This window comes from Caretta caretta, chromosome 9, assembly GCF_965140235.1.
Source record: "Caretta caretta isolate rCarCar2 chromosome 9, rCarCar1.hap1, whole genome shotgun sequence".
In the NCBI taxonomy this organism is placed as follows: Eukaryota; Metazoa; Chordata; order Testudines; family Cheloniidae; genus Caretta; species Caretta caretta.
Genome location: NC_134214.1, coordinates 18,554,635 through 18,571,058, shown reverse-complemented (window position 1 = coordinate 18,571,058; position 16,424 = coordinate 18,554,635). Strand labels below are relative to the sequence as shown.

General features: G+C 37.2%; 1 protein-coding gene across 5 annotated transcripts in view; it reads right to left on the bottom strand.

Annotated features, from left to right (window-relative positions):
• Window positions 1–2,435: 2,435 nt before the first annotated feature.
• ZBBX (zinc finger B-box domain containing) overlaps window positions 2,436–16,424 on the bottom strand; it is a 54,699-nt gene continuing 40,710 nt past the window's right edge. For all 5 annotated transcript variants that reach the window (XM_048863994.2, XM_048863996.2, XM_048863995.2 and 2 more), the window contains 7 exons: window positions 15,185–15,351; window positions 13,368–13,684; window positions 12,095–12,254; window positions 11,246–11,410; window positions 7,274–7,522; window positions 4,900–5,038; window positions 2,436–2,692 (listed from right to left, as the gene is read on the bottom strand). In XM_048863994.2, coding sequence (XP_048719951.2) covers window positions 2,617–2,692; window positions 4,900–5,038; window positions 7,274–7,522; window positions 11,246–11,410; window positions 12,095–12,254; window positions 13,368–13,684; window positions 15,185–15,351 — 1,273 coding nt within the window. In that variant the 3' untranslated portion in view covers window positions 2,436–2,616. The remainder of the gene's footprint in view (window positions 2,693–4,899; window positions 5,039–7,273; window positions 7,523–11,245; window positions 11,411–12,094; window positions 12,255–13,367; window positions 13,685–15,184; window positions 15,352–16,424) is intronic.

The following is a 16,424-nucleotide window of genomic DNA, read 5'->3' as shown; positions in this document are numbered from 1 at the left end:
GGTTTTTAACTATATTCCATTGGGCACCTCCTGGGCCATTCCAATGACAAACATTTGTTCTGATGAAGAGTTTGAATGGGTCATTGGTAAAGGGTCATCCCTGGCCAAGGATGTTTTAGCTGTATTTAAAAAGATGGCGGAAATCCCCCAATCCCACATTCTATTCAACTATTGTGCCAGTTCATAGGGTAGCTGAGAAGTGACATTTTTTACTGATTACGGTTAACGTATTAATAGTTCCATGTAATCATAGCCTAATTTGTGGGGCTTAAATTCACCAATTAGCATCCATTCATCCTGAGGGTAAATAAGTTTTCAGCTCAGAGAATTGTGAATGGAAGCATGAAACTTAAGAATCTGTGCAACTAGTACCTTTAAAGAAATGCAGTTTTTTCCAAAGAAAATGTTTTGCAAAGATTCACAGGAAGGGTTTCATATAGTCTTGGCTCACTGTGCTCAACATCAGGGGGAGAGTCAATTTTCTCTTTCCAACCATATACCGCTGCCAGGTGTTCAGCTTCCTCAACATTCTTTGTAGCAACAACTTGCAGGATCAAGCTTCTTGTTTCTCAACTATCTAAGAGTACGTCTACAGTATGAAATTTTGAAATTATTGTATTCGAATTTTCAAAAGTGATTTTATACATTCGGTCTTGTGTGTCCCCACTAAGCGTGTGAATTCAGCGGAGTGCGTCCACAGTACCAAGGCTAGCATCGAATGTCTGAGTGGTGCACTGTGGGTAGCTATCCCGCAGTCCCCGCAGCCCATTGGAATGATGGGATAAGCTCCCAGTGCATGCTGGCGCAAAAAACATTCTCATGGGTGTTTCACGGTGTGTGTCATCAGTCGCTCCTCCCTCCGTGAAAGCTATGGCAGACAATCATTTTGCGCCTTTTTGGTGTGCAGACACCATACTGCTTTCAGCAGACAGTGCAGTACGGTACACTGCTGCTCTCCTGCTACTATGAATCCACCTCGCATTTCCTCTCATCTTCCTATGTAATCTCTATAATATCTACTCTTTCTCTTCCTCGTCGACCGCTTCCGCTGCCAACTCTGCTCAGCCATCGTGAACTGAGCAGCACAGCTTCCGCCGCCAATGCTGTTCTCCCGCTCTTGCCGCGCTACTGAGCCTTTCCATGTTGTCTGCCCTGGGCTCCTGCCTCCTTGAAAGCTACAGAAGACAACCATTTCCCACCTTTTTTTGGCTATCGTGATCCGAACAGCACCTCTCCACTGCCACTCTGCTCTCCTACGTTTCGTGCCCTTTTTCCAGGATTACCTGTGCAGGTGCCATAGCGCAGCAAGCATGGAGCCCGCTCAGATCTCTGCTGCAGTTTTCACCATTGTAAATACCTTGCACATTATCCAGCAGTACCTGCAAAATGGGGTGAGGAAGCAACGACAGCACGATTACGATACTGATGAGGACATGGACACAGGCGTTCCTAGAAGCACAGCATGTGGCGATTGGGAGATCATGGTGGCGTTGGGCCAGGTTCATGCCATGGAACGCCGATTCTGGGCCCGGGAAACAAGCACAGTGGTGGGACCGCATAGTGTTGCAGGTATGGGATGATTCCCAGTGGCTGCGAAACTTTTGTATGGGTAGGGCCACTTTCATGGAACTTTGTGACTTGCTGTCCACTGCCCTGAAGCGCAAAGACACTAAAATGAGAGCAGCCCTCACACTTGAGAAGCGAGTGGCCATAGCCCTGTGGAACCTTGCAACTCCTGACAGCTACCAGTTGGGTCGCAAATCAGTTTGGAATGGGCAAATCTACTGTGGGGGCTGCTGTGCTGCAAGTAGCCAATGCAATCATTGACCAGCTGCTATCAAAGATAGTGACTATGGGAAATCCGAAGACCACTGTGGATGGCTTTAATGCGCTGGGGTTCCCTAACTGTGGCGGGGCAATAGACGGAATGCCTGTGATGGTGGACTGTGCTCATGGTCACCTGTGCTGATGAGATCGCCACGGTGACCAAACAGGAAATGAAATTCAAAAGTTCCCGGGGCTTTTACTGCCTACCTGGCTAGTGCATCGGAGTTGACAGTGTTGTCCAGAGCGGTCACAAGGGAGCATTCTGGGATAGCTCCCGGAAGCCAATAACGTCAAATTGCGTCCACAATTAACGTAATTAATTAAATTAACACAATTAATGTAACCCGGAACTGCGATCTCTACTTTAGCGCTACTCCACTTGCCGAGGTGGAGTACAGAAACCGGATTAAAGAGCCCTTTAAATAGAAAAAGCCGGTTTGGTTGCGTGGATGGAATCAGTTTTATTTCAAATTAACTCGCTAATTCCAAAATAACTGCGTACTGTAGACGAGGCCTTAGGTTTCAGTAAAATGGTCTTAAAAGATGCAATAGTATCAAACACATAGTAATATACTGTTTGTGCTAAAAAAAAAGCCAAAACCCATAAATGATTTTTAATTTTAAACATGTTTTATTGGTAGGATAGACTTGCAACAACATTCTTCAGCAGCTAACATCTTCAACACCTGAGAACTGCCTTCTAACAGTCTACCTGTTTTATATTATGCAAAGAAAAAAAAATTACTAGCAAGTTTTGGCTGTGGTTTTTTTTTTTTTTTGGTTGGTTGGTCAACGTAGTGCTATAACTTCTTGCTTGTCCCTCAGAATCTCTTCCTCCTCATCTGTATGGCTTTCATCACAGTCTCTAAAAATAAAAAAACAAAAAAAAACCCACACAATACAATGATTATCAACAGTTTGTGCTCAAGGTCCTCAAGGAAACAAATCCTGGTAGGATTTTTTGGTCCTGTTTCTCATATTCATCTAATGTTAACTTGATTTATCATATTAAAAAAGGTATGACCGTTGTGCAATCGGTAAATTGTAACAAAGTATACTTTTGGCCAAAACTACCGCGTCCATTTATTTTTCTCAACTTCGGACAAGTTGTTTCTCAACTCTCTCAACTAGGCTTGGCAGGATTTGATTTTCTTAAAATAATTTCACTGGATGATATCAATGTTTATTTTTAAGCTTTTTAATTTTCATCAATTTAAATGTTAACAGTTGTGCAAAATTATGGGTGGGGCAGACAATTATTTAATTACAGTAGATTTTGAGATTTTAAAAGTTAAAGCTTTAACACCATTAAACACAAATGGAATATTTTGATGCTGATAAAGTAAATGTCCTTAAAATCAAATTTTAATAGGTTATCAAGCAGTTTCTTACTTTCCTTATGTGTAAATTTTGATTATCATCGAAAAAATATTTCCATCAGTTTGTGTGTGCATGGTGAAATCAACAAAGTTCACCAACATTTACTAATGAAAATCTAATCCTTCCAACCCCACTCTTAGCTAAGTGGTGAGTCAAAAGTACCTTCCTTATCCTGTCTCACCTGAAAATCCCAAGTCCCAGAATGAATAAGCTAAGTAAGGGGTTTTCATTTGTGCCATCATCATTGGTTTAAATAGCAACCAAGAAAAAAAACAAACTAAAATTTGTTTGAAATAGCTTTCTAGAATCTTGAGCATAACATTTCTTCTGCTACTGTTTTTATTTAATTTGCAAATTTTGTTTAATTCCCTGTTGACATGCACCTGCTTCATTATTAAACAGGTTTCATTTCCAAAACATTGTACAAAGTTTAACTAATCCTTTGAGATAGAATCATTATTATTTCCATTTTATAGATGAGTTAACTGAGAGGCAGAGAAGTTAAGTGACTTTTCCTAAGGTCATGTACAGAATTCGTGTCAATCAAAGGATTTTCTGGTTTTCAGTCACATGCTCAGTCCACTGGACCATCCTGCACCATAACTGATGACAGAAACATTGATTCCATAACTGTTCTCATTAACCTATGCCTTTTGGTTAGTTGGAAAACAGTTCCCACAGCAAACTGTCGAGGACTTTCATTAACAGCTGCAATTTTTATGTGTCTTGGCAACAGGGCAAGGTATTTAAAACCAAAACCCAACATTAATAATCTATAGGCATTTACCAGCAAATTACACCATTTTCATGATTTCTGATAGCTTTCCCTCCCCCATGAGAGTTGCAACAAATTTCCTATCACCTAGACCTGTCCACACTCTGTTCTTTCAGATATCTAGCAACTAGCAGTGTCATTCTACTTTCCTGGCAACAGCAATCATACCACTCTAACTGCCAGATATCAAATTCCAAGTAACGTATCAGAGGGCAGATGCAGAGGACATGGTTAAATGATGGAATTGTACAATTTTTTTTTTATCAGACATCAAGCAGTGACTGAGAAAATGGAAACATCTGCACTGCAATGGTCCAGAAAAGGCTTAAAAACAATGTTCAGTGAACCGTGCACAAGAACTAATGTTTTCCAATAAAAAACATAATTTCATTATTTTCTTAAATTAAGATTACACAAGTGAAAATAAATTAGTCTAGCTATGTAAATTACTTTGTGTGGTCATGAAATTTCACATTTAATAAATGGGTCCTTACAATTTTATTTCTAACGAAGAATAACTCTCTCCCCAATCACAGATGTCATGAGTTAGCTAGAAATTACTTGGCTAATTTACACAAGCAGCATATTTTTAGATTTATATTACTTCTACCCCAATATATTGCTATAATCTTGGTGGCTAGGGACTATTTTTTCTTATTTTTAATGGACTGTATTCCCTTACAATTTTCATCTTTACATGTTATATTAACTCTGTGATTTAACAAAACATTGTGCAGTGTAACAAACATGTTAGGGCATTTTTTAATTCTTTTAAAAATCCCATCAATATAGTAAGTCATTCAGATGAAACACATATACTAATAATTGTCCCTTTAAAAAAAAAAAGTCAATGAGTAGTTTGCCAGTCAAGCATTTTACTAAACAGCTAAAAAAAATAATCAGCAGGTTTAACTTACCTACAAATATCAACTCTACTGTGGTATTTTATTTCTAGGTTATTATGGAAATCTGTAATATTTTCACTTATCTTCTTTGAATGTCTGCTGAAGGTGGATAAGTCTTCAGAGGTAAAGCTGTAAAGCTTTTCCTGAGAATCTGAAATATTTTGTAATTTTCAGTAGCCTATGTAACAAAAGTGCAGTATCTACAATATATGGTCTCTAAAAACTCTCTCAGAACAGTATAGTCATATCAGCAAAAAACATGACATCATTAAGATAACAGTGATAAAACACTCTGGTTTCAGATGTTACTGGAAACACAAATTAATTATAACTTTATTATATGGTTGCAGCGTTTCTATTATTTTCAAGAGTTCATAGTAAGGACAAAATACCACAACTTAAAGATTGAAACACATGGTCCATCAGCAGCTGCTACTATAGTTGCATACATTCCTATGGTCTTGAAATACCATAGATAGGGTAGAGAGACCTGATTTACTAGTTCACAATACTTCAAGAAGACTAAACAACATGGATCCCCACTCCTGGTGATATGTATGCACCAAAAGTTATATGGTCACTATGATTGCTAGAGGCTGCACCACTTCTTTATGACACTGAAGATACATAAGATAATATAGCCCTAACTATCCCTCAATTACTTCCACTTTTTCAGAAGCCTGTAGCAAAGTCTGAAGAAGTGGTGTCAGAAGCAGAAATTAAGAGTGAGACCATCTGACAGTCTTCTCAAAAGTCACTGGTATTTTATTTCTCCTTCTCCTTTGAGTATTGTCAGCATGCATCCTAACCCCTGGGAGATTAGCAGCAACAGAAACCTACAAGGATGTGAATTCGATGAGAATTAGTTAAATGACAACTGCAGGCCTGAAATGTGCATCGTAACTCAAAACCAAGACTAAAGTAATGCTGCATGAACATATACATGGAACTCTAAAGTACCAGCAGTATATGTCTCAATGATGGAAGAATCTCTTGAGTCTGGACTACAGCTTCCATGTATCATGTTGCATCACGGCCAGGGACACCCAGGAGGCACCATGGTGGCTCATCAAGAGGAGACCATGATATATTATGGGAAATGAAGCCTAGCCCATAAAGGAAATCTGAGGCATTAAGCACCCAAACTACAACTTCTATGAGGGACTGCGCCACACCTGGAGTATTGTGTCCAGTTTTGGTCCCCACACTACAGAAGGCATGTGGACAAATTGGAGAGCGTCCAGTGGAAGGCAATGAAAATGATTAGGGGGCTGGAGCACATGACCTATGAGGAGAGGCTGAGGAAACTGGGTTTATTTAGTCTGCAGAAGAGAAGAGTGAGGAGGGATTTGTTAGCAGCCTTCAACTACCTGAAGGAGGATTCCAAAGAGGATGGAGCTTGGGTGTTCTCAGTGGTGGCAGATGACAACAAGGAGCAATGGTCTCAAGTTGCAGTGTGGGACGTCTAGGTTGGATATTAGGAGAGAGTATTTCACAAGGAGGGTGGTGAAGCACTGGAACGTGTTACCTAGGGAGGTGGTGGAATCTCCATCCTTAGAGATTTTTAAGGCCCGGCTTGACAAAGCCTTGGCTGGGATTATTTAGTTGGTGTTGGTCCTGCTTTGAGCAGGGAATTGGACTAGATGATCTCCTGAGGTCTCTTCCAACCCTAATATTCTATGATTCTATGATTTCTAAATTAAAAATTTTGGTTTTCAATTTTTCATCAAAAAGTTTAAATTGTCTGAAAGCAAAAAAAAACAAAAAAAACAAAAAACATAACCTTATCCAACCATCTCTATTCACCATGAATTGTCTTCATAGAGGTGGACTTAAAAAAACAAAAACAAAAAACCACAATCCCAGGAGGGAAGTGTTTCTTTGCCAACACTGCCTGATAACTGGCATGTGTCATCTTGAAGATGACACATTAATAAGATTTCCTTCTTGGCCTCTTTTTTCCTCCCTGTTTGATTTGATCCTGGTGGCAGGGTTCATTTGCTGTGTTCATTATCAAATATCAAGGAAGCAGGTGGCTATTAAAATACTCAGACCCAGAAGGGGTACCTGACACATCCTGTCAGATTTCTTTGATAGACATGCAGGAGGTGAGATAAGTATGAGCTGTCTGCAATTTGTTCCTATGGAGCTGAGCTGAAGATTATGTGATGGTTAAAAGTAAGAAGACCGTTCTATTAAGCCAGAAACCTAGAGTTTTGCATAGCCCAGAAGGATGCAAGTACTTTGTGCTGGATCAGGTCTTTAATCTTCCACAAATCAGAGCTCAAATAATGATCATGAACACAACAATAATGTAGTTTGCTTTACATTTTTGCATGCATAAACACAGCTAAATTACTCTTATGTTCTCACTGTAAGTAATTACCTGTATGACTTTTTAGTTCATTTTCCAAGCCAGCTAAGGCTTGTTGATCAGCAGTATATTCTAAGAGAGGGTCATTTTGTTCAGTTACATCAATGCATTCAATTTTTGAAATTTCAGTAGCAGCTCTAGATAAGGGCTGAGTAGTTAAATTTCTTGGTCTTGTCTGAGAGTGTGTACAGCAGATACCATCAGATTTCATAGATTTAGAGGATGGTATATTTGCTGACAAAGGTCTTTGGAAACTATTATCTGAAAGAAAAACAAAACAATCATTATTGCCTTCTAATTGTGAATCATGATTTTAGATGTATAATAGAATTTGATCTCACTAATGTCATTTTCTGTAATTAAAGTAATAAATTAGTATTAGTCTTGGCAGAATCTGATTTTTAAATAATTTTGACAGATAATATTGATTTAGATTTTAAGCATTTTTATCAATTTCAGTTTTCACAGTTGTACAAAATTATTGGAGGGCAAGCACAGTAAACACTGAGATTCAAAAAAGTTAAAGATTTATAACCATTATAACATAAATTGTATATTTCAACACTTGATGCTGATAAAAGTAAATATTCTTAAATCAAATTGTAATTTAAAGTTCTCAAGTAGTGTTTTTCTTACTTTGCCTATCTATACATTTTGATTATCATTGACAGAAATATTTTTCATCTGTTTGTATGTGTGCGGTGACAACAATTAGTAAAAATCTAATCCTTCCAAGCCTAACTATTATTACTGAACATGTACATAACACAATGAAAATTATAATTGGCATCTGATACTCCTTTTATAGTGCCATATAACTTTCTGGAAAAAAAGTATTCTAGATTGCAAGTTAGCACACTTGGTCTGTGTGGCATAGAATATTTTTCTGCCATGTTTAAAACTATTTGGTTCTGCCATTTTTGATGTGTATAAAAATAAAATATGAGTGTATAAACAAAAATAAATAAAATTTCAGATTTTTTGCACTGAATTCAAAATTGATTTTAAAATCGGTCAAGTAATACTTTCCAAACAATGAAAATGTCAACTTGGTTGCTCAGGATGAGCGAAGAAATATGTGAGCTGTGTGTCTTGGGAGGGAGATAGTTGAGGTTGAGGATAACTGATGAGATGAGAGAAGAATCATTTAACTGATCATTCCTTTTGTTTGTTATTATTTAGCATTTGTAAGATAACAGCACTTAAAGGCTCTGACTAAGATCAGGACCATATTGTGCTAAGCACTGTACAAACATATAGTAATAGAAAATCCCTGCTCTAGAGAGGTTTATAATTTAAATAGACAAGACAGACAAAGGGAGAGAGCGGAAACTGAGGCACAGAGAAGTGGCTTACTAAAGGATATGAAATCTAAGTTTTAAAATAAAGTAAACAAAGTTGTTTGTATGGAAGTTGTGAGAAAGATGGTTTGAGTATATACCGTTCAATATGTTATTTAATTTTTACTGTTGGTGAAGACATGAATATATTATATTCAACAGTGTGGCCACAAGCATTTGCTACTGCTGCTTGTTAAATGTTTAAGAGGTGCTTGATACATATTTTAAGAACACGTAATACTGAAATGGAAATTTTAAAAAAGAAAGCTTTAAAATGGTTAAAAACTGAGTGCAGGATCTTATCCATGGCTGGAAAAGTAAAGTGAGCTGTGTTTGGCCCTAGAATAGTTATTTGCAAATAAGTACTGTAATACATTCTGTTTTGTTTTTTCTAGTGATTAAGTGAACTGAAATAGCCAAGATGACCTTGGGATATGTGCCTGTTATACACATATCTTCGAACATGGGGGCTCCAAATTGAAGTGCCATCATTTACAGTATTTCTGGAGTATGGACAGCAGAAAATGGTACTTCTGAAAATGATTACACAATTATCTGTAACTATCATTGTATGACGTATCATTTCTTTAATAAAAATGTTGATATAATTCTTCATTTAACCTATTACAGAGCTGCTGCTTCCCTCAATAAAAATCCTTAAAATCTCATATCATCATCATCTACTACCCACCCCCTACTGTGCACCCAGAAGGGGAGATAAATCCAGATTAAGGACTAATATCCTATTGATTTGTAGCAGATTACACCATACCATGCATTTTAATTTCTTAGGTGCAAATCAGTGGAAATTTAGTTTGTGAAAATTAGGTATTTCAGATACGAGGCTGTTTTTAGTATTAGAATCAAATAATAAAAATTTGGCTCTGATAAAAAGAAATTGTTTTCTAATATATAAGATTTCCTGTAAAGACTCTTCTTTAAGCAAAGGCAATTTCAAACAATTAGCTAGTAAAGTATTTGCAACTAAAGTTTAATGGCCAATATACACTATAAGCTGTTACAAGCTTTTTAAGATTATAAATGTTCCTAAGGTGTATTTACATTGAGTTAAAATAAAAACTACAATTTTAAAAAAGTTTTAAAAGAAAATATAATTTCTTCTGCCTGAAAAAGGGAAAGGCAGTGGAGACAAACAGTTCCAACTTGTGTAGTACAAGAACGAACAAATCAGATTTCTCTCAAGCCTGTCTGCCTGTTTCATAAAGACCAGTGATACAGGACCAAGATAAACTGGTTATATTTATGAGACCGTTTTGCATTCAACTATAATACAGGTACATCATATTCGAAAACTACCATAAAGTGAAAATTCTTAATGATGTCAATTACTCTCTTCGTACAACTTAAACTACCTTGGAACTTTGAGTTGTCATACACCTTCAAATCTACAAGTTCCCTGGTGATGACAGTGAGTTAAAAATGTGAACCACCATGAAATTTAATCATGCAGTCATTGTGTATCTTTCAACAAAGTAAGCTCCAGAGAGAAATGGTTACTACCTATTTTTTCTTTTTATATACTTTTATTACTCTCTCACAGGCTCTTTTTAGATTTTAGATCAATTTTATGATGTGTTCTCTGGATTTTTGAAGACCAGGCAAATTGTTGCAGTGATGCACTTGCAGATTTATTTATTCACACTATCACCTGTACTAACCACATCTTTCCAACTACTTCAGGGCCAGATTCAACTCTCAGGGAAGAGTCCATAGCAAAGCCTTCACTGAATTCACTAGACATTGATAGGATATGCTATAATAAGCTGTATGGGAAAAGTCAAAGAAAAGATGGTTAAAATTAGTGGACTCAGTCTAAGGGTTGTGCAACACAGAAGCCAGCACTTAATATGTCTGGAGGCTACCGTATGTTGGTATTGCTGTCTGCCTGTTGCCAGGCCCAACTACTGTTATACCTCAAATACCGATAGGTAGGGAAAGCAAGCTGTCATGTAGCTCCTTGCACCTTTAGTGAGCTCCTGCTGTCTGATGTTGAGCTCACCGTCAGCCCAACCCTAAATGCTGGCATCTGGAAGACCTTTGGGAGTACGATTAGAGAAGCACAGTCTGACTTCTGAGTTTGTTATTGGATTTATCCATCTTTCAAATTGAGTTTGCATGATTTTTATTTTTGGAGATACGATTGAGGCAAAGTTGGGGATCCTGGTCTAATTTTTTTTTTTCAGTATTCCCCAGATTACTTGAGGGACAACTGAGTATGCTTCAGATTTTTCATTTTTCCAATATCTAAATCTAAAGTTAAACTGGGTAGACTCTAAAACTACCTATTTTAGAAAAGAATAGTAAACTAGCATTCAAAAAAATAATTAATTACAAATTGTATCGGACAGATCTAAGCCCCCGAGCCAACAAATCACTGAAGCATGTGCTTAGCTTTAAATCAAAGGGACTACTGATATGTTAAATTTCAGAGTAGCAGCCGTGTTAGTCTGTATCCACAAAAAGAAAAGGAGTACTTGTGGCACCTTAGAGCTTATGCTCAAATAAATCTGTTAGTCCCTAAGGTGCCACGAGTACTCCTTTTGATATGTTAAAGTTAGCCTGGTGATTACCTAACCTGCTAAATCAAGGCCTCCAAAAATTGTTACCTTGTCAATATTCTTACCAGTGGGTGACCTGTGCATTAATGTCCATGATGAAACTCCAGCACATAAGTTTTGTTGTTCCAAACTACTTGAAGATCTGCTCAGTTCACTTTGCAAGACATCCTGTACTACAGAATCATCAGCATATTCATTTAAGCTAGTGTCTCTGAACCAATATCCCTTTCCTGAAATAAAAAATGCAACATAAATAGCACCAGGAAAATATTAACACTTTTTTCATGTGCATATTTATTTGGCCTGTGAGACTGTAGCTGCTGTATTATTTAATATCTTTATGTCCAGAGGTGGTCAACAGTGCTATAATTAAAAATTTCACACAACAAAACATACAAGTATATTTTCAAGTGATATGCAGATAATTTGTTATACATTTTGTATTTTACAGATTCTATACTTCAAGTAAGGATTTAGTAACTTTTAATTCATAATTTCAGATGCTTTAATGGAAGCCATTAGAAGTAACAAAAGAGGCATGATTTTAAGCAGACCATCACATCAAAATTTACTACCAGCAGAAAAGTGTGAAGACTGATCGGAGTCCAAATTCTCAGGTGACATAGATAGAGGGAGAAATCAAGTATGTTGGTGTAATTTACAACTTAAAATAGAGGGCTGATTTATCCTATGCTTTCTTACATTCCATTAGTTGCTCTTCTTGGCAGAGCAAAATATCATACCAATATCAACCAATTTATCATATTGACCTAAAAATTATACCACAGGACCTAGCACATGCTTATATAGAGGTAGAAATAAATCTATGCACAGATAAAGGCTATGATGCACTGCAACATAGGTACTCAATATGTAATGTTCAGTTGTGGAGGATTTTATTTCCAGATTGTTACCTGAAACTGAAGTACTGTTTGTAGAGCTGCAATCTGAGAAAGGTGAAGGAACTGAATCAAGTCTTACTTGCTTAGAATTTGTATGCAAAATAAAGAATCCCTCAAGTCCTTGATATTGGGTCAAAGTAGGTTTTTCTCTCAGGGCTACGTCCTGTAACAACTAGGATAAAAGACAAAATATTAAAGACCACTAAAGGCTTATATTGTCTACTTATACCAAGTCCATTTTAATACAATGTTCATGTCATAAAACCTGAAGTCATTCTAATTAATATAAAAATATTTTTGTGAAAGGTTTACAGTTTAAGACATGCAATATTTCTAAAAAAAAATCCTAAAAACCTATCTTACTTAGTAGTCACCAAAGTAATCAGAGTATTACCTCCACTGATCTTCACACTTCTGTTAAACCATTGGGGGTATGACAACATAGGGATTTAAAAACAAAAACAAACAAACAAAAAAACACACACAGCTGGGCCAGGTCAGCTGACTCGGATTCATGCTCCAGGGCTGTAAAATCGCTGTGAAGATGTTTGGGCTTAGGCTGGAGACTGAGCTCTGGGACCCTGCAGTGGAAGGTCCCAGATCTCGGGCTCTAGCCCAAGCCTGAATGTCTGAATAGTGATTTTTAGCCCCGCAGCCTGAGCCCCGCAAGACCCAGCAAGCCACAACCATGGTGCGCATCTTTTATCCCAGTGTAGGCATACTGTGTGATCTGCAACCATCAAAAGAGAATCAAGATTAGTTGCCTTGATGAACACACAAAGACTGCATTCATAAATGGAAGCAAGCAAACAAATCAGCTCCGCAGACCTATTCAGTGAGAGATGTTTGAATACTATAGTTTCCATAGGAGGGCATGCTCAACCTCAGACAGCAAAGTTAAGGGGGAAGGGAGGGTGAGCAGCAGGCCACACAGAGCAGCCCTTCTGAGATTGCGACTAGTCGCCTGTTTTCTCTTGCTCTTTCTAAACTATCCCCATAGAAGACTGAAAGTGGGGGGTGAAAGCACTTTTATCCTCCCCAGTTGAAAGGCTGGGGCAGTGACAGCCAGCCCTCCTCCTGCCCCACTAAAATTTCATTCATGATTACCACTATTTTTAATGGAGTTACTTTGTTACTACGTATTAATGTGCAATATTTCATGGTAACTACTGTATATGGTTAACTACCAATACCACTCTACTGCATTGTGCCAAGATAAAATGTTGAAAAGGTGACAGGGCAATTATGCAATATTTATTTGAAGAATAGGTACAAAACATTTTACCACGGAAGCCTCTGTAGTTACAGGTAAAATCAAACTCTTGCTTGTGTGGAAACTGTCAAATTCCAGTGAATCTGTACTGTTTTTCAATGATCTTGTCATGAGGGAAGGTTCATTGCTGCCTAATTTAAGAAGATCAAAAGTCTTCTCAGGTGACATACAAGCACTAAGGGGTCTTCTATAAGTCTTTGTTTTAATACTTTCTTTTTCTGTTACAGCACTTTCATGAGAACTGCTGAGAACTGTTTCTTCTGTGCTAGAATGGATGCAATCAGTATAACTTCTTTCATGATTTACTGTAGATGTTCTTGCAGATGAAACTAAACAAAAAAAGGACAAACTGGATGTCTACAGATATTCTCAGGAAATTCAAAACAAAAATGTGCAGTCTTATAGCATTTCACTATTAGATAGCCCTAAGATGTCAAATAAGCAATTCATAAGGAAAACAATTGACTTTCATGTAAACTTACAGCTTGATTTTCAGAGATGCTGGGCAGCCAGAGCTCTCATCGAAATCTATGGGAACCACAGGTGCTCAGCTCCTCTAAAAATCAGACCCATAATAACTCATTATCCATGAATGTATTAAGTCATTTTGTATCTGACATTCCTAGAGGGGCAACTATCTCCAAGAAAACGCTTTATGAAATTGTAATTTTTCCTTTTAAAAAGGCACGAGATCTAATTGGAAACAGCTGAACAACTGCAATAGCAGCATTATATTTTCACTACAAAAAAGCGAGACGGCTACTTGGAAGTACATTTCTTTGAAAGCAGTAGCAGCTATGGATACATGCTCTCGGGACATGTATCTTTTGCATGCAGCACCAGAGTAATGATTAAGGGTTTTTTTTTCTTTTTATCTTAAGACATAGCTATTTGCCTTTCCTTCTCTGCACCCAAGGCCACACATAGCACACCTCACTGTCCAACTGTCAGTTTCTCTTTCACCGTTTGGGCCTGAGCTTGAACCAAATGCAAAAAAAGAGACTGGCTGAGCATGTAGAAGAACTAGTTTTTGACAGTTTGCAAGGAAGAAACAATTAAATGTAAAACATTAACCTAACATACTAATACTTTAAAACACTAATTATTAAAGAAAAATGGCATAGTAAAATAACCCAGTTTTCTGATTCTGGAATAAGAAAAACAAACTGTTTTCTGACTCGTGCTTAATAATGATTTCACAATACAAAGCTGCCACATTTTCAGATATCTTTCACTAATCCATCCACAAAATTTTGCAGGTACATCCATTTAAGTATTCAAATACTGCCTCCGTGCATGCAAATCAGACAGACAGCTAGCCAGGCATCCAGTCTGCAAACATTTGTTTACATAAAAATATATTCACAAATTGTGTGCATCAATCAATGTGCTCCATTAAAACTTTGAGTTAAGGGGCCATTCTGAGTGGTTGTATAAGCATACAGTCCATTTAACTCACATTCTCTAAAGAAACCTAGAGGCTTTGGTTCAAATCCTCACCTAGTATAATTGGGTCCTAATTATGCATGCCATAAACCCATATATTGCAAACATTATCTCTCCCTAATAATCAAGCTATAAACTTGTTTTTCTGCATGCCATATAATAATGCCACATGACTAAACTGAATATTCAAAGTAGTTTTAAAGAACAAATGTTTTTATTTTTGGCACAAAAAAAACATTGTATTTAACTGGTTACAATTTTGTCTGCTACAAACACAGAAAGATCATCATATAAAATACAGTACTGCCTACTAGAACAAAAGTTCTTTTCTCTCCCCCCATGTAAGGAAAGTGATAGCAAAAAATAATCTTACCAAAATTTACCTTTAGAAATTTCTTTAACGGGAACACTGCTTCTATCATGAGGAATGAAAAGGTCTTTTTTGTCAGATGTAGAAGCAGAATTACGAGATGTCTTGCTAGTTACAGCAGCAGCTGGTTCTGGTAAAAAGTCTGATATTGTATCCTTCTGATTTTCAGGTACTGCATCACTTTGGTTTGGTTTGGTTTTTTAAAATAAAAGAAAAAAGAAATTTCACACATAAAGGCTCCTAACAGACAATCACATCCAAAAGTTAGATAGTTTTTGGGAAGTCATGGAAGTTGCACAAGTGTCAATAGTAGTACTCTATATGAACTTTAATTTTTAGGACACAAAAGTGAAATAAAACAGTATTTAAAAAGATAAAAGGGCTTGATTACAGTGATTCATAATTTTGCCTGGACATACTAAATTAACCCAAAGGTATTGCTTTAAGAACATAATGTAATCATAGATACAGCTTTCAATAATATAGTGCCTCGGATTTCTTGGCATCCAAATCCTGATATGAAAGTACACAGAGGTCATTGTGAATGCAAGGAAAGATTTTCACTCATTCAAAAGCGTGTGTTGCACATTTTAAAGTGTGTTTTTATTTTAAAGTACCTTGCAACCTCTTACTCAGACAGGACCTTCACCAACAAGTCATCTAGGTAAGGTGAGATGAAAACCGTCCCACAGTGAAGAATAATGGAACAGTCAGGATCTTTGAAAAGACCCAGAAGGATGGGGAAGTCAAATGACAGTGTCATGTATTAAAGATACGAGTCACCTAACACAAACTGGATATATTTTTATGAGTAGGATGAAAAAATGCACATCATGGGCATCTTTAAATCAATTAATGCCAACAAGTCCCCAGATTCCACGGCTGCTTTGAATAAGCTGAGTCTCCATTGAAACTTATCATGAAAAAATTGAGCCTCTTCAGATCCAAGACAAGACTGTTCCCCTTCCTCTACCACAAGAATCTCTGCTTTTTCTGCGACCTTGCAACTGTTGCAAGCTAAATTGTGTGAACAAAGCCTGTCCGCCATAGATTTGCTGTTAATCTGGTGTCTTTTGCTACTTCATCTATGGGTCAAAACAAAGGAGTTAATACTAGTGGTAAACCCTTTAAAGATGTGGGACATACATGCTTTGGGGAAACATTTTTTGTACATGCTAGGGATGGTGACAAGACAGTCCCACAAGCATGTTGCTTTTCAGCCTATACCTGTAAACAGGCTGGAAGCTTGGCAC